The sequence below is a fragment of the Canis lupus genome, chromosome 23 (genome assembly GCF_048164855.1).
Source record: "Canis lupus baileyi chromosome 23, mCanLup2.hap1, whole genome shotgun sequence".
In the NCBI taxonomy this organism is placed as follows: Eukaryota; Metazoa; Chordata; class Mammalia; order Carnivora; family Canidae; genus Canis; species Canis lupus.
This window is the reverse complement of record NC_132860.1, coordinates 21,236,494-21,258,772: the sequence shown is the minus strand read 5'-3', so window position 1 is coordinate 21,258,772 and position 22,279 is coordinate 21,236,494. Positions and strand designations below refer to the sequence as shown.

Genomic DNA, 22,279 nt, shown 5'->3' with positions numbered 1-22,279 from the left:
ATTTTTAAAATAATAATAAACAAATCAGGGAGGACAAGGTGGCTTTGGGAATATGATCTGAACGAGAGATCGGGGTACTACAGGTGATGGTGTGATGCAGGCACAGGAAGGCACACAGCTTAGCAGGGCAGACAGACTTTATTAGTGATATCAGTACAGCAGAGGTGCCCATGGAACGGGGGGAGGGGACCCATGCCTGAACCAGTCCCCTCCTACTGCCCCTGCCGGACCCTACCAAGATGGGGCCTGGCCTAGACCAGTTCCTCCTGCTCCACCTGAAACATGGGGGTGGAGAGCCCGGGGCTGGCCTTGCTTCTTGCTCCTCTTATCAATCCAGTATTGTCACTTCATTGCAGGGATGAGGTATCTCTCTCCCCAGCCCCTAGGCAGGGAACCCCAGCTACTGGAGTGGGGAAACTTTGGGGGGAACCTGAGGCCTAACGCTAGCCTCTAGGGCCCCTCCCTGCTCCACACCCTTGAGTTCCCTGGGGCTCAATGCAAGCAGGTGGAGGGAGGACTGAGGGCTTCAAGGGGTATGGGCCCCCAGGCGTTTGGGCTTGAGCGAACCCCACAGCGACTGAACGCCCCTGCGGACAGTCCACCCTACACGCCGGGCAACGGACTCAGCAGGGGGTGCTGGGAGGCAGGAGGTGGAGGCCTGGGAACGTGCATCCAGACACTTCTGATAGCGGAGCTGCAAAGAGGCAGGTGGGGCAGTCACTCTCCAGCCTGCCCCATGTGGAGTGGGCATCATCACTCCACCACCCTACATGCTTACCATGCACGCAGCCTGCACAGCCTCTGAAAGGCTGGCAGCATTGGGCTCGCACCAGAACATGTGGCAGCAGAAGGAGGCTGGGCCGGCAGCCATGATGAATGCAAATGTGTGGACATCTCTGCCCACAGCCAGAAAGGAGAGGAAACGCACCCGACATTCCCCCAGCACTGCTTCCGTCTAGAGGGACAGAACCCAGTTAGGAAGGAACAGCCCAACCCTCTCTTCTACTGGCATATCCACTTACTGGCAGCTCTTCCTCAACCACCCCAGGCTCCCCTCCATGGCAAGGCATAGCTAAGCCTTCTCCCACCCTGGTCTTTACCTGCTGATGCAAGATGGTAAGAGTAGCAGGAGCCACGCTGACGTGACTTGGGGTCCACTGCTCACGGCTACTGGAGGACAGGACTGACTCCAGGGCCCCGTTTATCACATCTACCCCTGGAAGATATGGACACAAACATGACACCACTAGGGATGGGGAGAGGATGCCCCAGGGCCTTTGCTCCATGCCCACCTCACCAGTCAACAGCCCTGGATGATGCTGCACAGATACCCCTTCCTGGGTGCCCTCCTCCTTGGCTTCAGTGATTTAGCACTTTCCTGGTTTCTTCCATATTGAATCCTAGGCTCGGTTTTCCTTATTTGACTCTGCCTCTTCCTTCAGCCTCCAAAATGAACTGATTCCCCAAAGCTCTGACCTCTCCACGTCCTGGCTCTCAGTGTTTGCCCACATTCAGACATTATCCTGCATCATACAACAAGGACTCCCAAATCAGCCCCTATAAGCCACACCTCTCCCACGACCCAATCTTTGTTTTGTTTTCTATCCACTTAAGGTATGTTGACTTTTGTATCCCACTGTGCATGCCAGTCATTACAGTGCACAATTTCATTTACACCTTACAACAATCTCCCAACTGATTCTTTAACCACCATTTTAGATAAGGAAACCGAAGCTTACAGTTCCTCTGCTTCTTCTCTATATTTCTAGTTTTCAGAACTAGAAGGACTGTCAAATCTTAGTTGGGTTCAGTAATTTTGGTAATTTCTATAATGTATTAAGAGGACAAGGAACAGAAGGTTCCTAGCTTTTAGATCAATCAATCAATATCCCCCTGTAACACAGTGGTTCCCTCCACTCAAACTGCTATTAAACAGTTCACTCTTGCATCCCACTTTTGCTTGCACTCAGCAGAGATGCAAGGCAGAGGAAGCACACGGCACAGTGGAGGCATGGGTTCCAGTCCCACGCTTCTCATGAATGGGCTCTGATCTACCATGTCTTCACCTTCACAACTAAGAGGTTAAACAGTGCCAACATGAAAGCACGCAGCTCTGCGGCCCACTCCAGGGCCCTCTTGCCCCTTTCAGTGCCTCTGGGTTCCCACAGGAGCAGACCACATGGACCCTTTGTGGGCAGACAAGGAAGAGGACAAATGTCTTCCTTGAAAGTCTTCCCTCATCTTGGCCTTGTTCATCTTACCTTTGGCTGGATCAAGGCCTAATTCCTCTCCTAATTATGTAAGTCCTCCAAAAACTGGCCTCATCTTAGCTGTCAAGCCTCATATTTTACTACTCCCTGAGCTTCAAATGATTTATGTAGCATTTATTAACATCTAATCTTGGCAAATGCCCTGCTAGGCAGATTGGGAATACAAAGTAAGAGAAGAGGATGCCCTCAAGGGACACAGGATGTAACTGTGGAAAAGCCTCTGTCTAGAGTGCCCTTTCCCTCTTGATTGTTTGTATGAGAAACTCCTGATTCTCATCCTTCAAGGTTCACCCAAGACCCATCCTGGAAGCCTTCCCTGCTGCAGGGCAGAGTGAGGATGCTGCTGGGACAACTACTAGCACATCTTGTAACTCCTGGAAAACCTTTTTCCACCCTGGGCTTTGGCCATCTCAAGGAGGGAAGGCAAGTTTAATTCATCTCTGTGTCCCCAATCCTAGCACAGGGCTTATCTATTATCTACTTAAGGAATTCCAGATGCTTGAGCAAATCACCCTCAAGGCAACATGGGTAAATGCAACCAAACTGGTATAACCAAGTAACCTAGGAGCCCACAGAAGGGTGAAAACACAGGCAGTTCCTGAGTGGGTCAGGTCAATTGACAAGGGCTGTGGTGTTTTTGACGTTTATTCCAGTCTATGGAAAAATCTCGAACACCATGAGTGTGGACAAGATATCAAAGCTCATGGGGCCATGGGGATGGGGCCTGACCTTGGAATGTGGGGAGAATTGGTGTGGAGGTAGGGAAAATTGTGGAGCAATGTGGCCTACAAACAGTCTGCCATATTTGGTAACAACTCAGGATTAAAACCTATTCCCTGACCCCCAGCCCTGCACTCTCAATCCCCTTTATCCTACTGTGCATTTTTCCCCGTATCATGTTGCCTTCCAACATATTACATAATTTCATTATTGTCTGTCTCTCCTGACTAAATTGTCAGCTACCTGAAGGCAAGAATCTGTCAGTTTGGTTCATTAATGTGAACCAAAAACTGAGAATAGTGCCTCACACAGATAGGCAACCTACAGATACTTGTTAAATAAATGAATGATTTATGAATGAATGCTGCAGCTTTAGGAGGAGCCAATGTTAAACTCCTGGAGGTTAAAAAGGGAGCATAAGACAAAGCAGGAAGTGAGTTTAAGAGAGTTTAGGGAGCTGACCATTGAAGTGACGGGCAGCAGAGGGGCAGTCAAGGATCGTAGACAGTTGCTTCATCATCGTGAGAACCTAAGTAAGGTGGATAGAGAGGGTGGGGGGTAGGAACTGTAACTGGAAGAAGCAACAAGGGTTTGGAAGTTGAGGGTGAAAAACAGAAAGAAATGAAAGCAAAGATGTAGGAGTCAGCCAAGCTTCCTTCCTGCTCCCCACACATTATTTTCTCACCTCTGGCTCCCTGTCTGTGGCACTGCCACTGAATCCAAGTGGAATACCAACTACCCTCTGTAAAGACAGGCCCCCTTTCAAACCCTAGCTCAATTTCCATTCTTTCTAAGAAGGGTTTCCTTATTGGATCTAAGGTGCTCGTCATTAAAGTCAGTATGGTTTGAGGGAAAGAGCAGAAAATTGAAGATGACCAGGTTTGAGCCCTAGGCCTCCCACCTCCTGGCCATGTCATTTGAGGTAAGTCTCATTCATTGTTTCATGTGTTCATTTATCCATTCATCAAACAGTTGAGTTCTTCCTAAGTATCTTTTGATGTGACACTTGACCGCCTCTTGAAGCAGTCTTTTTGCCTCCCACTTCTCTTCTTCTGCTCCCACAATCCTTGTCAATTTCCTCCTCCTCTGTCCATTAAATGCTAAGGGTCTAAAAGCTAGGCCTAGCCTCATTTCTCTTTTCACTGTGGGCTGCTTATTTTCAGGGATCAGTCTCCTCTACACTCATGGCTTTGATTACCTCTATAACCCAATAATGCCACATTTGAATCTGCAACCCAGACCTCTCCTCTGTGAATCCAACTGCCAACCTGAGTTTGTCACTCAGCTTTCCCATCAAATTTGGCATATCTGAAACCGAACTCCAATCTCCATACCAAAACTGGCCTCTTCCAATGTCTACTACCTTTACAGAATGGCATTAGTTTCCAAAGCCAGGAAGCCAGGAGTCAGCCTGAATGCCTCTGTCCCTTGTCCTACATTGTCAATCACCAAGATCTGTTGATTCTAATTGTTTAAACGTCTCTTCAATCTGCATACTCTTCTTCAGTTCCACCATAGCCCATGATACTCTTCTTACCAGCCATAACTACTCCAAGATCCTCCTAATTGATTCCTCACATCCACCTCCACCTGCTAAACATTTTATTCCATGGTATAACCAAAGCCAACTTTTACAGAATTCAAATTTGATTATGCAAAGTATTTTCCTGAAAATTCAACTATAGCTCCATACTGATTTTAGGATGAAGAACAAATCATTAATGTGGTCCATAATGTCTGACTTGCGACCCAACTCCCAAGCCTCATCTGGCACCAATGGCCTTCTCTCAATGCCTTTGAAGTACCAAAGTGCCCTCCACTGTGGATCCCCTTCTACACTGCTTAACCTGCCTGGAATGATATTCCCCTGCTTTATTCCTAGCTCCATCCCACTTTACCACATTAGCCTCAATTCATTTTTTTGATCTCAGTTTAAGTGTCATTTTCTCAAGGAAGTCTTTTCTGACTAAATGAAGTTCCTCTCTCACATAGTTTTATAGCACCTTGCTACTTTCTTTCAACGAATGACTCAATTTGTAATTACACATTTATTATTAATATGATTATTTGACTACTTTCTGTTTTGTTTTGTTTTTCTCTGCTGCAACCTTCTGTAACCTCCATGAAAGCTATGATCATTGTTCTCCCAGGACCCAGCACATGGTAAGCTTCATAGGTATTTGTTAAATGAATGAAAAATAAATAACAAGTACTGTGAAAGCACTAGAAATATAAGACAGTATCAGATAGTCTCTACTCTCAGTTTCCTTATCTACAAAATGGATATTAACATAATCCCAACCTCATAGGAACATCAAAACTTACACGACATATAAGGAAGTACTTCATAAGCAATAAAGCATGTCACAATTATGCTCACTGCTTCCTCTTTGGATGCTCACAGCTCATGGTTAGTGCTGTAATACCCAACCCAGCTCCCAGCTGCTACCTGGTATTTCTAGTCATCTAAGACCCACCTCCTAACCCAATCAAAGCTTCTCTGTGAGATGCAAGAGTGGGTCTCCTATGTGCCTAGTTCAATGGTTCAAACTCAGTGAAGGCAGGCCAACTGCTGGTATAAGGCAGGACACAGAATGCAGATAGGACAGAGGTACAGGAGGTGGGATGCATTTTAAAGAGCAGGGGGACATGAAGCATGAGGAAGGTCTGGTAAAAAAAGGTTTTAGAAGGCAGAGGGTGGGGGCATAGCTTTGGGATCAGGATGGTGGTCCCTGGGTGAAGAAGAACATACATACCAACAGGTTTAGCAACAGGCACATTCCCCAGGTAATAGACTTGGAACTTTTGTACCAACTCATTCTTAGGCGCTGGAAATTCCACTGTGGAAAAGAAAAGGAGGATCAGCCATGGTGGCAGACCTTGCTCACTCCCAGGCCCCACCACCAGGGCATAAGCTGGATATGCACCCATCCAAGGCCCTACCTCCAGCCCTTCCCCACCTCCCTTTAACCAAAGTCCCTCCACTTATTTGATCCAAAGAATTTAGTCTCTATGTGCCCATTTTTTATCATGTCCATGTAGTAGCTTATGCCTCTTCTTGGGTCACCTCACCTTTCTAACAAAGCTGAGCTGGATCTGGCAGGGTTGTGGCACTGACCTTGGAAAGGGACATCCACCAGTTTAGAGTGGTCCAGGGAGAGTCCGTTTACCAAGCAGCGGGCATTACGCCTTTCGGCCATGATCTGAAGAGAGGAGGGGAGGAGCGAGAGAGAGTCCATTAGGGCTTCATTGCCCCAGAGTCCCCCACCCCCATTCAATGACCCCACCCACATCCTTGTAGAGCAAAGGTGCCAGCTAGTCCAGGGAGCGGAGGGGGCCGTGCCTTAGAGCAGATCTCATGCAGGCTGGTGGCGATGTTCTTGGCAGGTGCCTCACAGCGAAACACGTGGCACTTGAGCATCTGGGTCAGCTTATCGCGAGCTACGTAGGCAAAGTCCCTGTTGGGGGAGGGGTACCTCAGTGTCTCCCAGTGCCATCCAGTGCGAGGCATCATCCCTACCCCACCCATGCCCTCCCTGTCCCTCACAGCTCCTTCAGGGCTTCTGCCCTCAGGATGGTGTCCTGTGGGTGCTGCCTTCTGGCTGGTGGGTAGACAGGCAAGCATGCCGAGGTAGGGGAAAATGGGCGAGCACAGCGGGCAAGAAGGGGCAGGGCGGAATAAGGGAACTTGGGTGCTTTGAGGTATCTGGTCCTAGTGTGGGAGGAGGAATGGTCAGGGTAAATTAGGTATAAGTACCTCTCTCTGGTTCCAGCAGCATAAGAGAGGCAAAGAGTAGAGTCAGGAAGGAGGGCCCCCACTCTGACTGCCAGATGAGCCCCCACCCTAGGGTCCCAGGCACAGCTCCCACCTTCCACTGTCCCGCCCGACGCCCCAAACTCGAATGCTGACGATGGGCTGGGCATGCAGTAGGGCCTGACTCTGCGGCTCCACCAGCTTTAGTGTCTCGTCCTCCAGTTGTAGCAGCAAGTCCTTTCCCTGTGGGCCCAGGAAGCAGGCACTCAGTGGAGCCCCAGCTGGGGAGGTGACTCATCTCTGCCACCTCCAGCTCAGGGGAGGTCAGCCACAGATGTGGGGTCCTGGCCTTGGTGGTGGATCACCCACCTTGCAGGCTTCACTCTAGTAGAGGTCACATCTGTCATCCCTTACGTGACTCCCTTTATCATCTGGTCATTGCTAGAAACCATCTCCCAAGGCCCCAACCTGGGATCACACAACAATCTCACTAGGCTGTCACTTGCAAGGGGTTGACACCTCCCTCCCCCAGACACTGCTCAGGCAGCCCAGCTCTCCTCTCTCTCACAGCTCCCTTCCCTTCTCCACTGAACCATACCCACCAGCTCAGCCCTCACCTCCCCCCAACCCCCAGACATGGGGTCGTGCAGATTGTTTTTGTGGTAGGAAAGCTGACGGATGCAGTTGTTGACTGCCACACTGCTGCGTCCAGGGGCCAGCTCCTCCTCGGTCATCTCCACCCAGCCTAGGGAGCGCACGGCGAAACACTGCCAGATATAGAAGAGGGGGTGGGAGGTATACGGTCTGAGCTAGAACCAGAGGACCCATAGGACACTCTCTGCTAAGAGCAGAGGAGTTCCTGACTCAGAACATGGCAGCTGGGAGGATGCTCTGAGCTAAGACTGAAAAGCTCTCCAACAGGATATAGTTGGCGGGAGGGGGATGGTCTCAGAGGAGACCCCTGCCAGCACAAGGAAGCATCTGAGTCAAGCCTGGATGGAGCCCCTGCCAAGCCACTGGGCTGCTTGAGTGAAACACTGATGTGCCTCTGGCTCAGAAACAGGGATCTATGCTAAGACTGGAAAAACTCCTAACTCAGGACCTGGAGAGCTTACTGAGACCAGAGATGCCCCCCAGAACATGACACAGGGGGTCTCCTGCACATAGAGGAGCCCCAGCCTGAGGAATAGGCATTGGTCTTAAACAAACCTTGATCCCTGGGTTGGCATTCCGTGGGGGCAGCTTCTCCTCCTCTTGGGGTAATGGCTCTGGGCTGGAGGAATATGGTAACATTTGGTACAGATGCTCAAACGTGGAGCTGTCCTAATGCCCCTCCCAGAGAGGTCTATCCCCCTGCCAGCCCACTGTATCATGCCTTCCCACTCACCTGAGGCTCTGAGCTGGGAAGGGCAATGCCCCCTCCTCAGTGTCCTTCAGTCCCAAATCCATAGGAGCCTCCTCACTGGGTTCATCCTTGGAAAGGGGAGAGAGGAGTCAGGACCAAAATGATGCCCCTTCTCCAGCTCCCCCATTGTAGAGCAGGTCCCCTCACCTTCCAAAATTCTCCATCCTCAAAGCCTTCTCTATGGGCAAAGCCTGTCCAAGTGAGCTATGAAGAGGGAGGAGCAATAAGTGGGTAGCTTATCTTGTTCTGGCAGCAACACCCCTCCACCCCTGTACAAAAAACAACAGGCCTGTGAGCTTACCTGAGACTCTTCTTGGGGGCTGCTCCCCTGTGAGGGAGAGGCCCGGCCTGGGGGCTCCCACTGGGTGGTCCCTGTTGGGATATGCCAGTAGTAGGTCCCTGAGGTATCCTGGACCCTCATCCATCCAGCTGGCAGGTCGGAATCCGTCTCGAAGGCGTTGGGGTTCCAGAAGGAATCTGCTGGGTGGGTTGGGGGGGACTGATGAGGGTCTACCCACCCAACAAGCATACAGTAGGTACTTATGCCAATCCCCTCGTGGAGATCCCATGGTGGACAGGAAGGGATGGGGGAAGGGTTCCAGCACAAAGTTCCTGCTTCTTCCGAGAGCTTGCAGTCGGGAGCCACAACATGGGGGACCACCAGCAGGGGACATGACTCAGGTCTCCTCCTGGACCCTGCTCCTGGCTAATGTGCCCACATAGAGGGAAGGAGGAAGACAGAGAGAGGAGAAGGAGGCTGGGTGACCCTAACTGACCTCCTATCATATATGCCCATATCTCAGGCACACACACACTTGTCAGCTCTTGCACACACACGTGCACTCAAACACACAACACATATAAGCCCTACTACACACCTGTGCAGCCACCACAAACACAAGGGTGTACACACACAGAAAATACCAGCAGAGACGGTGGGTATCACAGGTGCACACACATGTGCAGGGGCAAACACACATACAACCCAACTCCAGCCATACCTTAACGAAGTCACCATACAGAGGTATGCACACACACGGTTATATGTATCAGCTCCTACCACATGTGTGCAGAGACCACACCCACAACAACCCCCAACACATGTGTGGGTACCACACAGATAGTGAATGCACACTCAGTCAACCTCTGCCTCGTGTGTGCAGATACCACACACACTCACACCTTGACCCCTGCCACACACAGATGCAGGCAAACGTCTTATGCACATGCACGTATACCTGTGACATACACCCCTCTTCTTCCAGCAGAGCCACACCACTCCAGCCCTGTAACCCAGTTTATGCCTCCTCTGCCTCTCCTCCCTACCCAGCCCCACCTCATATTCTGCCCAGCCTCATGCTACCCCTCACCTGGGCTGCTGTCCTGAAGGATGATGGCCAGGAAAAAGTCCTGGGAGAACATGGCGCTGGTTCCCAGCCCCTCCTGCCTCCACCCTCCCTCCTCACAGCCCCTCCAGCCCAGCCAGCTGGGCTCACAGCCTGGTGCTGGGCTGCAGAGAAAGCTCATCCCGCCCCCTTCTCACCAGGGCAGAGCGCCTGCCAGGCAAGATCCTCCCCCGCCTGGCGCTCACTAAGGAGGGGCCAGGACCACCATGGGACCTCCGTGGGGGGGGGGCGGGAAATAGAGGGTCCTCATAAGACCCTAGCCCTTCCTGCCCACATTTCTTCTTTCTAATCCTGACTCCCCTCCCCCAATTCTGAATCTCCATCCCACCCCGTAATGGGCATCAGAGTGCCACAGTCAAACCTAGTCTGGAGGACACCAGGAAACTCAGCCCCTCAGGAATACCTCAGCCACCTGGGGCCCTGCAAAGACTAGCTCTCAGCACAAAAAGGGTGTGGCTTCAGAGCTCCCGGGGATCCCTCCCCTGCCCAGAACCTGCCCTGCAGTTTGAGCCCAAAAGTGGGCCTTGAAGGCTGGGCCCCAGCAAGCTTGAGGCTGGGCTTGGGGCTTCCCTGCACAGCCCCCCTCACCTGCCAGGGCCCAGCTAGGCTGCAGCGTCTCCTCGGCAACCGCAGCACCAGGACGGTTGGGAGCGCCCAGACTGCTGACGTGCTTCCCGTTACCAGGGAAACCAGGAATCCTGACTGGTCCAAGAGGCAGCACTGAGGATACAGGCAGTCCCCAGACCCAGGCTGCTGGGCAACCAGGCACACAGAGGGGCTGGGAGCAGGTGTGGTCACCCAAGGTGGACGCACACCTGATGCAAGCAAGATTTCTCACCACCCTGTTTGTAAATGAGGTAGGCCCATGGAGGAGGGGCTCTTGCCTGTTCAGCCTTCTAGGTAGCCATTATCACCTCTTCTCTCTCCACCCTGCCTTCATCTCAGACCCCAGGGAATTAAAATGCCTGCTCTTCCCCAGGGACCCTCCAGTGCCTTCCGGGCTCTCCTGTGGAACCTTTCAGGAGCACCAACAGCAAGAGCAACCGTGCCCTCCACAGACATACCCTTCTTCATGAAGGGTCACACACCTCTTGAATCTGGGGACCAATTCACCATCTTCTGACTGAGTCACACACCAATCCATCTGCCATCCCTGTTAGCCTGTACCTTCCTGCTTCAAAGAGCTTCATCCTTCCGATCTGTCCTGGAGGGGCGGGCTGCTCTCCCCCTCTGACCATCTGGGAGGCCCTTCTGGAGCCTGGCACATCTCCCTCCAAGCACAGCCCCACTAAGGCCTTTGCCACGCCACATGCACACATTTATTCAGGAATGTACATCTTCACTCCTGCATCGACTCATTCAGGCACTGACGCACGAATTCAAAGGTTTGTGCATCATTCATTCATCTGTGCATGCCGTCATGGTGAAACAGGTATAGCCATTTGCTCGGGAGTCAGTGAGTCACATAATGCTCTTTCCTCTTCTCCATCCCCATGTCACTACAGTAGTTCAAGCTTCTCCCTTTTACCTGGAATTCTTACCTGGATCACAGCAACAGCCTCACAGGTGGGCTCCCTCCTCCAGCCTAGTCTCCTCCAATGTGGACTGCACGCTACAGCCCACATGATTGTTTCAAAATGCTGAACTATTCTCTACCTTAGTAATCTTAATTATTTTCTCTTGCCCTCAGGATAGAACTCAAACTCCTCCCGGGGTGTGTGTGCTGTTATGAGCCTCTAACCTTCTGCCTTCGAGCCTTATTTCTGATCACCAGCCCCCACGCCCCTTGTCTCTCTCTCCCTGCTCTTCATGCCCCTCATCCTCTACAAGCCCAGCCTCCTTCCCTCAGGTTTCACCTAACTATCACCCACTCCTTCTTCAGGCCTGCATGTAAAGGTCACATATCAAAACTGACCCACCCCCTCACGCCCATGCACACAGGCTGAGTGCCCTCCTGCACATCTTCCATCCCAGTGCTCACCATGCGGATCAGAGCTGCCCGTCTCTCTCTGTACCCCCTAGACTGTGAGCGCCATGAGGACAGGAACCTCTGTCCCTTGTGCTATGCCTTCTCAGCATTTAGGACAAGGTCTGGCACTGAGTATGAACTCAACACAGGTAGTAAAGTTCATTCACTCTTCCATTCATTCATTTATTCAATCAACAACTCTGTGGAGATACTAGGCTGGGAAGGACAAAATAACTTTTGCCCAATGCTACTCCATTCCTACAGGAACCCAGACCTCCTCCATGGCCTTCATGATCACAGCACCACAATTACAAAAGAGTAAGCAGTGACTCAACCCTTTCCGAGGCTGGCCCCACCCCACTCCCTCCACTTTCCATAGCCTCCACCAGAGCTTGATCCTTGGCTGTCCTCTCTCGCTGAGGTTGATGCCTGTGCCCAGCAGGCCCTTCCCACTTCTTTGGCAGTTCTGGTCTCCTTCTCCCAGACGGCTCACATGTGCAGCTACTACAGCGACCACCCCAGCAGCCCCTGGACCAATCAGGCTCTCCAGTATCTGGCCTCTGTCTCATACCCCACAGCTAGGGCAAAAGTTCCAAACTAGCAACCTACAGACAAATACAAGACTCAGATTTTGTGTGGCCTGCATGGTACTTTGTAAAAAAACAGAACTGGCTGCTAACATTTAGAAATTGGGCTATTTCACATCAATGTCCAGTTTTTGGTTTTCCTTGAAAAGTGGCATGAACTGACTGGATGACATTTCCCCCCCATGCAACCCTATAGATAACCAGCTGGAATGAAGTAGCAGCTGCTCCTTTAAAAGGAGGTCCAAACAATGACCATCGAAGGCTACTAACATCACAGAAAAGAGAAGCAACCAGACTTTGCCTTTGATAAAAGTACTCAATACCACCTATGAAACGTTCTTGCAAAAGCAACACACACACACACACACACACACACACACAAAAACCTCTCAAATCCAAATCTGATCAAGGCTCTAGAACTCACTACCAAATCTGCAGGAAATCTAGGGGAAGAGAAACCTGCTCAATGCCACCACAGGGAGAGTCTACAAATCCAGACTCTGGAAAACCCAAGATAAATAACACTGTGTCTCTAATTTAAAACAACACTCTGCAAGCAAAAATAAAGAGAGACAGACGGAGGAATGGAAGCATGACATACAGACCCAAAGAAACTTTAAGATACACATCCACCATGGAAAGGTCTCCAACTAACTGGTTATTGATCCAAATAATCAAAACTTTAAATAGCAGGATGTGTGTGTGTGGGGGGGGGGGGCGGTCATTTATTAAACAATTAGGAAATTATAAACATTGACCGGATATTTGATAATATTAAGAAGTTATTGCTGAATTTTTGTACTAATGATAATGGTTTTGTGAAAATTTTTAGAAGAATTTTGTTGTTTAGAAATGCATGAGTAAACAAACACTTATGGATTTGAGTGTCTGCTTTGAAATAGGCTAGGACCCAAGAGTAGGTCAGGGTATAGATGCAGCAAAATTAGTCATGTGTTGGTCACTATTAAAACGGAGTCATGGATAAATTGGGCTCATTATTCTATTCTCTCTACTTTTCTAGATGTTTGAAAATATCCATGTTAAGTTTTTGGAAAGGGGATGCTGTACTGCCTTTGGCTCACCTGCATGAACTACATGCTCCCCTGCAAAGGCTCCACAGTTTGGGGTCTGGTATGGTGCCTGCTGCCAGGTGCCCACCCGAGTCTTTCCTAATCTTTACTTGTCTTCCAATCCAGAAAACTCTGGGCTTGTAGCTACAACCCATTATCTCTGTCCTCTGTTGCTCAGCTCTGTCTGCATCTCTATGTGACATCAGGAAATACGGAAATTCAATTTATTTAAATGGGACACATTTAATGATCAGTCCTTGGAGTCCAATACCTATTGTCCCCTCTTGCCCACCCCACAAAGATGGATATATTCATTCTTTCTTCTTTTATTTCCTAACTTTTAGTTAGTATTCTATTCCTGATACAAAGAATACAAAACGGTATCCTTACAAAGCCCAGAGTAGTGCTCTGCACACAACCGACCTCAGTCTTTCCAAGTAGACATCTGTGGGGAGGTGCTGCTGTTGCCTCCAGATCTGGCCTGTTAAAAGCTGACTTAAGTCAGCTCATCTGGCTCATCGTGCTGTGTGCATCAGTGGCAGGATAAGCAAGGACAAGAGCTCAGGTCTAGACTCAGTTCTACTATGATCCCAGACTGTCTGTGGCTTGGAAAAGCTACTTAACCTCTCCAGGCCTACTATGTATGATGTATGGGCATCATAATAGCATCTAACTCACAGTATGACTGTGAGGATGGAATACAATTAATAATAAGCATAGGGCAGTACCTGGTAAGTGCTCCATAAATGCACCTAAGTCCACCGTCCATCAGTGTGTGCATGATGGATGAACCTAGCAACTTGTGCAAACACTCTGAATATCAGGAATGGTTTCATCCAGGAAAACCTGGATATGGCCTGCTGAGGACTATTAGGACACCAGCTCTGTGGCTCATGTCTGGGCTGGCCCTGACATTGATTTGGAGAGGCCTGACCCCTGTCCACTTGCCCTCCCGGATCCCCCATGTCAAGCTCCATAAAGTACCTGTGTCCTCTGGGGAGCCGTAGGAGGGGCTGCCCTGGGATAAGGTAGCCCAGCTGGAGTCCTCATCACTGGCTGCACTGTTCCGCATGCCAAACAGGAGGCTGGCACTCTTGCTGTGTTCTCGGGGACCGTCTGCAAGGGCCTGGGGTCTGGGGGGCACCTCCACACTCTCCGGGGGCTCAGGCAGCCCTTGGGGAGAAGACAAGTCCTCCTCCTCCTCCTCTTCGTCCTCTTCCTCATCATCCTCCTCAGCCTCCCCTGCCGCCTTCTCCTCTCCTTCATCTGGCCCGTGCTCTTGGGTGCTGATGATCAGGCCAGATCCTCGGAGCCCTCTGTTGGCTGCATTGTGGGCGGAGAGCTCCAGCTCAGAGTACAGGTGCATCAGGCCTTTGGGGCCCAAGGGTGCCATCTCAGGCTCCTGACTGGCCTCCTCTGCCAGGGTCAAGGTCACGTTGCGGTTCTGGTCACGATGGGCTGTGGCAGCCCGCCGGAGCTGGTTCTGGCCCTCTTTTAGCCATTTGGCATTGGCAGGGCCTGGCTCAGGCCCACCACCCTCCCCCATGGCACTGCGCAGGTCCTTGGGTCCCACAGCCGTAGCCTGCAGCTTGGAGTTGAGCAGCTGGTTGTGGGCAGTGTGCAGGGGCAGGGGTAGGCTCAGGGCAGGGCCTCCGTGGCTGTTGGCATTAATGGCCGACTGGCTCAGTGACGATGGAACAGACATGGCCTTGGCAGATCCTGTGGGGTGAGGATAGGAGACTGTGGTTGAGCCTCCAGGTCAAGACAGCAGCACCCCTGCTTCTGCCTGGGGCTGTGCTCCGTACCTCGTCATCTCCCTTATGCTCAGCAGACTAGCACCCACTGCTGTGTCCTGAGAGCTATTTTCCCATGACAATGACTAGGCTCAACTCCTGTCCCCCCACACCACCACCCACTCAACCACCATCTCCACCAAAGGCTAGGGCCAGGCCTACAATCCACCCCAGCCCCAAATCCCCAGCCCTGAGCTTTCTGAGACAGCACAGCCAGCCCCTGCTTTGCCCTCAATCCCAACAGCAGAGCTTCCACACAATGGCTCTCTGTGCATCCCCACCCCCACTTATCTGACCGGGGCTTACTGTGCCAGGGACCCAGCTGGTGTGGGACTGGCTCATGTGTTCTGGGACTGGACACTGACTGCCCTCTTCCTCTTGCCACGTTGCTATCCACAACTTCCTACTGTGAGCTCCCTAGGCAGTGTTCCTATCATCAACCAGCCCCGAAGCCCAGGCCTACTAGGGACTGTGAGAATAGGAGAGAATGAGCTGTAGACCATCAAGGGCGTGGACCTGGGAAGGAAGGTCACAAAGGAAAGACCTTCAGCCTCAATTCATGAATTGAATTGGCCAGTTGAAGCTACATCTTGATGACTGTTACTATAAAGTATCTTACTTTGGACACCACTCCACCTGCCAGGCCCTATAATGCCTCATGCCTCAATCAACAGGAGCTTTTGACCTGTACTCTCCAGCCCTTTATGTCTTGATCCAAATGTCATCTTCTCAGTGAGGCTTTCCCTGACACCCTTTTAAAACTGCAAGCCACCATGCCCTCTCTCAGCAACACGCAAACCTTCCCTAGTGCCTAGCACCATCTGTCAAGCTATTTATCAATATTATTACCACTATTTGTTTAATCATTGTCTCCCCATGACTGCAATTTCAGTTCCATGGTGGAAGATTTTGTCTTTTTTTTTTTTTCTTTTCAATACAATATGCCTAGACCGTAACAAACCCTGGCACAGAACAGGAATTCAATAAATATTTGTTGAATGAATGTGTAAGTCTGCTCTCCTATCTCCTCCAGGCCCGATTTTAGCATCTCCTCTGCCAGTTGCAGGAAACACATTTTGGTCATGTCACTGTGTCTCAACCACTACTCGTGGTGGCCCAAACAAATCCCATCTGCCGCAGGTGAGGGGATCTCCTGTTCCACAGTGACAGCCCTCCCCAACTTCCTGCCCCTTGGCCCCTCTCTCATTACAACCCCTTTGTGGAACACCTTCACTGCCTAAATATCCTTACCCAGTGATCCCATCAAGGCCTCCTTCCATCCTCACCTTCTACTGCTCTAGTGTCCTCCTTCCCTGACTGTCACTGTAAAGTGCTTACTCCCTGGACCCTCACTGTCACCACCTCACAGGCCATCCTCCCTGACCAAGTCTTTCTCATCCTGGCCCTCTTAGCTCCGTGTCGCCTTCCACTTGTCCCATCCCCTCTCTGAGTCCTCTCTTCCTCCTCAACCCTTCTCTTCAGCACACCACTCTGTCTCACTGGCTGCCCTCACTGCATACATCTCTCTCTGACTCCCACCGTGTGGTTCTTTCTCCCCCATTTCTCACCTGAGCGTTCTCTCTCCCCCCTAGCCCCCACTGAAGAGTTCCATTTCCCCTGACCCCCTGTCCTGGTTCTCCCTGCACCTCGGGGTAGCTCTCAGCTCTGAGCACACATTGCCAGTGAGGTGCTTTAGGCTGTCTGACCAAGGCTCTGCTGTGCCTCAGGTACAGCACATGGTCCTGGGGCAGGAGCCATAGTTTGCTTTTCCATCATGCCTAGCTCCTCAAACCCTAGCACAACACTGTGCACACTTCCGTGACCTGGATGAAAAAATGTTCCTGTGTGTCTGCCTCATGTGGAACTGCAGATCTGCCTGGTGTGGCTCCACCTGGGTAATAAGCAAACTCATGGTCACTGGCATAAACAAGAAAAATAAACAGCTCTGCCACTACCTAGAACCACAGTAATCTTCCAAAAATGGAAACCAGATTGTGTCACTCCCCAGTTGGAAAATTTAGATGGCTCACTGCTACCTTCAGAATAAGATCTGTGCTCACTAGCAGGACACCGAGAGCCTCCTTGAGCCAATCCCTATGACCTCTCAGACCTCCTCCCCCTTCCCTGCCTCTTTCACACTTTACATTCCAGCTTCACAAAATATGGCAGATTCTAGAACATGTCACACCCTGACAGCCCTGGCTCTTTGTTTACAGTGCTCCCCCCGCTTGGAATCCTGTCTCCCTGAGTGAGAACCTCTGCTCATGTTTCAAAACTTGGCTCGGCAGGCACAGCTTCTGAGCAGTGAGGCTTTCCTGTTCCGTTCTCTCTCTTTTTTGCTCAGGGGACCATTCCCTCCTCCATGTCTCATGATACCCAATGCCCCATTCCCTCCAAACACCCGAGACTGTCTTATTCGACTTCACATTCCCATTACCAAGGAGTGTGCGTGGTGTGTGTGCCACACAGTGGAGCCTCGATGTGGACAGAAGGGAAGGATGGAGGGAACAGACAACGTGTGCCCAGAGCTGAGAGCTACCCTGAGGTGCTCTCAGGGGGTAAGAGGGATTTGGAGGCTGAGACTAGTGGGAGCAGACACTGAGACAAACCTGTGCGGCCCCATGGGCTGCAAGTGGGCAATAAGAGTATTAGAGAGGCTGCTGGAGAATGATGAAGGGTACCTGAGAAGGCAGGAGGTCCCAGAGCAGTAAGGACCAAGATCTGGGACAAAGGGAGGGAGGGAATTAGTGTACACTGACGTCTTGACTTGAAGGCTGTTCCACAGTGGCATCCCCATTGAGTTTCAGGATGTGAAGACCCTGTGACTATGGCAAGCTGAGAGGATCACAGAGACGATGAGTCCTTCTCTGAAACAGCAGTGTATGGAGCCAGGTTTTTAAGAGGTCAGGATGGTATTGACCTCCTTAGCACTTGGAGGTGTGATCTGGGAAAGGCACATACACTGTGAGGCTGGGACAGTGAAGAGCCAGATCAACTCCAAGGCAGCCCTGTCCCTCTGGTCACCAGGGCAGAAAGTACTGGGGGAGAAATGCAGAAGCTCTGTTGTGAACAAGCACTGAAACCTAAGTTCCTGGTTCAAGGCATTGTATGGCACCATCACCTAACTTTTTGAGGTCAAAGGATAACCAGCGGCCCAGGATCCTCAAGAAGGGGCACTCATTTTGGGGTTAGGTGTACCTGAAGCCTCTCAAAGGACGGAAAGAGCCACATGGATTCTGGCTCAAGGCAAGGAGCTAAGAGTGGCCACTAAGTGTGAAGGGGCTCAGATTGACTGCAGGGATGGGGGTACATCCTACTCAAGATCAAGAGTCCTCTAACCTGACAGCTTACTATTTGCAAGGCACTGTGCTAGGCATGGGGAAGAGTGATGAATTATGAAGAAATGGTCCCTCCCAGAATATAAATAATAGTGAAAGGGAATATAGGGGAAGGGAGAAGAAATGTGTGGGAAATATCAGAAAGGGAGACAGAACATAAAGACTCCTAACTCTGGGAAACGAACTGGGGGTGGTGGAAGGGGAGGAGGGCAGGGGGTGGGGGTGAGTGGGTGATGGGCACTGAGGGGGGCACTTGACGGGATGAGCACTGGGTGTTTTTCTGTATGTTGGTAAACTGAACACCAATAAAAATTATTTTATTAAAAATAAATAAATAAATAAATAAATAAATAAATAAATAAATAAAATCTCTAAATCTTGAGAAAAAAAAAAAGAAATGGTCCCTCCCCAGTGGAGTACACAGTATAGCAGGGAAACCACCCCTTACAATGCAGTGTAGTGCCAGGGTCTGGACGGTCCCTGGCACCGATAAGCACTCCCTATTTGTTGAATAAATGATGGAGTATGATGGGGGGAGGAACAGGGGGCACTACAGGAGTCTGAGTTGTACTCTAGCCCAGACATCAGCAAGGAGCTGCTCAAGGAAAGACTTTTAAGTTGAGACAAGAGCACAACTCTCCTTGGACCACCTGGTGCACCACCCCTCCCTCCCAGAGGAAGACCTCCCCCTCCTCCTTCCCAGAGGAAATGGAATGGATTGGGGAATGTCCACAAACACTAATTTGCTGACCTCGGCACCTATCCTTTTATCCTTCTTCCTAAGACCAACTGCTTCATCTCTTAATTGGTTCCTTCCTTTCATGCCTTTCCAGGAATTTTATACCACTGTTCACCCATTTTCTCTTCTAAATAATCAACCTCTCCTTCTCAATGGGATCTACTATCTACCAACTTAAAAGCAGAATGTGTCTTGACCAATGGTCCTCCAGTGCCACTAGCTGCTCTTTCTCTCTCCCCATCCAGCTCAAGCAAACCTCTTGAAAGAGCTGTCTCTACTCACTGTTATCATTTCCTCACCTCGCGCTCAATGCTCAACCTCTCCAATCAATCCTGCTTTCACTCCCAGAATGTCTCAGCAACAGCTCTTGCCAAGGTTAGCAGGACCCTGTGTCATCTAATCCAACCCGCACATCATCTTGGTTCTACTCTCAGCACTACTTGAACCCTGCCTCCCATCCAACTTTCACTCGTGGCTTCCCTGTACTACATCTCCCGGTTTTCTTCCTACATACTCTAGTTCCAGTCCAGTGTCTTCTTAGACCCTTATGCTGGCTCACCTTCCTCTATCAGCTGTTACATGCTGATATTTCTCATGGCTTGTTCTTAGGCCCTTTTCTCTTTCTCATTGAATATTCAAGATAAATATTTATTTGTGCCCACAGCTTCCGGTGCATATTTCAAAATTTACATCTCCATTTCAGACCCCTCGTCCAAGCTCCAGACGTGTACATTCAACTTCCTATTCAGCATCTCCACCTGGATGTCTCAAAGGACTCTCAAACAAACATGCCTGCTTATGTTTCTCTCTGCCATACATTTACTGGTCCTCTTTCAGGATCCTGGTTTATGGAGTAATATAACCACCCATCCCGTTGTGCAAAACAGAAGCAGGGGGTAGCATCCTTAACGCTACTGCCTCCCTGCCTCCCTCACTCCCCACATTTAACCCCAGATACTGAAAATTTCCTCTCTGAGGAAAACGTCTGAACTTCATCTATTCTCCACATCCACTACCATCACAATCTTCACCAAGGACAAAGATCTTAAGATCAAAATTATTAACATGGCCTAAACTGTCATGCTCAGTGTGGCCTCTGCCAGCTTCAGCACTCTGCTCTCCAGCCTTACTGGCCTTCTCGATTCCTAGAAGACATCATGCTCTCTCCTTCCACAAGGCGTTTTGCAGGTGATTCTTTTCCCTTCTGCTAACCTGCAGCCTAAATAACTCGAACTTACCCTTTACATCTTCGTTCAAATGTCAGGTTCTCAGAGAAGCCTTCCTTGGCCCTCTCTCTCTACACCTCCCAGACCAATTTAGCTTGTGCTCTTATGTAGTCTCAAGGCACTATCCACCATCCGCTTCATGGTATTTATTACACTTGTCATTTTATTCTTATCTGATTCCCTCCTGGATTATGAGACAAGATCTCAGTCTATTTTGTTCATAGTTATATCTTCAGTGCCTAACACAGTATCTAATATATGAAAGGTGCTCAAAGTATATTTGTTGAATGAATAAATGATCAGATAGATGCATTGAAAAAAAAAAGATCACATTGTGTTGAGAGTATTTAAGGGGAGGTAGACAAGAGAGTATGATGTTAGAGCAATGAGGGAAAAAAAGAGTTTTGGCTTAGGTTAAATTTGGTAGCAGTCAGGATGGAGCACAACGAATGGATTTGAAAAATATTTAGGTAGCGGATGTGACAAAATTTGGTGACATGAGATGGAGAGTGTGAGGGAGAGAGGTTAATCTAAAATGTTGCCCAGGATTCCAGCTTGGATAACTGATTGGAAAGTAGCCATTTCCGAGAGCTGAAGGAAGAACAGATTTGGAAGAAGGGTGGAGAGGGAACGCAGGGAAGGTAATTCAGCTTGGGATCTGTAGGTATGGAATTTCTGTCGAACTTCAATGGAGATGTCATGAGGGCAGCTGAATCTGGAGTTCAGAAAAGAGGTCTGAGCCAGATATATACATATATATACATATATATATATGTATGTGTATATATATATATACATATATATATATATATATATATATATATATATATCTCTGAGAATCACTAACAGATATATATGAAATTTGAAGGCTTGGGAGTGAATAAAATACCAGAGGAGAAAGTACAGAACGAAAGAGCACAGCTCAGGATGGAAACAAGAGCTTTACCAACATCTAAAGGGAGGGGAAGGAGGTAGCAAATGAGACCACGAAGGAGCAGACAATGCCAATGCCGGACAAGAGAAACCAGAAAAAATGCTTCCAGGAGCGTCAACACACACCACTGAATACTACTGAAAGGAAAGGGGGATAACAGGAAGGTGTCCATTGGAGTCGGACACATGGAGGTCTCCGGTGACCTTGGCTCCAGCAGTGTCAGTGGGTGTCAGGGACAGAGACCAAATGAAGTGGTTTTAAGAATGAATGGGAAGTGAGGACATGACAGCAAGTGCAGGCAAGGTTTGGGCTTTGAAAGAGTAGAGGGAGATGGGACTATGCTGGAGAGGCTGGGAATGCGAGAAATGCACAGGCAGAGGCAAAACGGGATTCGGAATAACCTCTGAATTGGCGGTTGGAAAACTGCTCTCCATGAGTGCTTCTGCTGGCGCGAGGCCTCCTGGCTAAGCCGGGGACGCGGTGGGCCCCAGGGCACACCCCTCGGTCGCCGAGGGCAACTGAATGCGGCTTGACAGACTCCAGGCCCGGGACCCTGCAGAAATCCGCGAGGGCCCTGCCTTCCTCGCCCCACGTCCCACGCCAGCCCCTTCCCCTCCCCCATCGCCCCTCGCTGCGTGGCCCCCAGACTCGACCCCCTCCAGCCCCGAGGGGCAAGAGGTAAATAAAGGTCGGGGAGGGGGTCTTGTGAGGACCGAGGTGGCGCCTGCAAGGTGGGGGTGGGGGACTGGACGACGGTCCGAACGCGCGCGGCGGGGGTACCGCCCGCGGGGATGTGGCCTGACCAGGGCCCCCCAGGCCGCCGCGGGGAAGGGGCTGCGGGGTCCGCTGCCCGCAGAGGGGGGTCGGGATCCGGCGTCCGGGGCTAGGCCCGGGGCTGGGGCAGCTCCTACCTGCGCGGGGAGGCCCCAGGCCCAGGTGGCGGAGGTGGCTCAGGCTGCGGGGCTCCGGCTCCGCGGCGCCTTCTCCATCACAACATCCCCCGCCCTGGAGCGCGCGGGCCGCGGGGCCGCGCCCCGAGCAGCGGAGGCGCGCGCCGGGCGGCGTGGG

At 50.6% G+C, this 22,279-nt stretch overlaps 1 protein-coding gene and 1 long non-coding RNA gene across 10 annotated transcripts; one reads left to right on the top strand and one right to left on the bottom strand.

Moving 5' to 3' along the window:
• Nucleotides 1–119: 119 nt before the first annotated feature.
• APBB1 (amyloid beta precursor protein binding family B member 1) lies at nt 120–22,274 on the bottom strand. Of its 7 annotated transcripts, none has more exons than XM_072794268.1 (14): nt 22,123–22,274; nt 14,166–14,900; nt 8,451–8,629; nt 8,297–8,353; nt 8,132–8,217; nt 7,954–8,017; nt 7,362–7,511; nt 6,860–6,987; nt 6,334–6,448; nt 6,109–6,193; nt 5,747–5,830; nt 1,101–1,216; nt 779–955; nt 120–694 (listed from the first exon to the last, which is right to left on the bottom strand). In XM_072794268.1, exons 2-14 carry the CDS (start codon nt 14,884–14,886, stop codon nt 527–529), a joined length of 2,130 nt encoding a protein of 709 aa, XP_072650369.1. In that variant the 5' UTR covers nt 14,887–14,900; nt 22,123–22,274; the 3' UTR covers nt 120–526. The 7 variants fall into 7 exon arrangements, with proteins under 7 accessions (XP_072650369.1, XP_072650371.1, XP_072650373.1 ...); XM_072794270.1 differs by having other exon boundaries at nt 8,451–8,626; XM_072794272.1 differs by lacking the exon at nt 8,297–8,353.
• LOC140614886 (uncharacterized) lies at nt 10,213–12,482 on the top strand. Of its 3 annotated transcripts, none has more exons than XR_012015615.1 (4): nt 10,213–10,412; nt 10,535–10,940; nt 11,061–11,121; nt 12,308–12,482. It is a non-coding gene; the product is annotated as an uncharacterized lncRNA (long non-coding RNA). The 3 variants fall into 3 exon arrangements; XR_012015614.1 differs by lacking the exon at nt 11,061–11,121 and adding an exon at nt 11,789–11,842 and having other exon boundaries at nt 10,216–10,412; XR_012015613.1 differs by lacking the exon at nt 11,061–11,121 and having other exon boundaries at nt 10,227–10,412.
• Nucleotides 22,275–22,279: the final 5 nt, after the last annotated feature.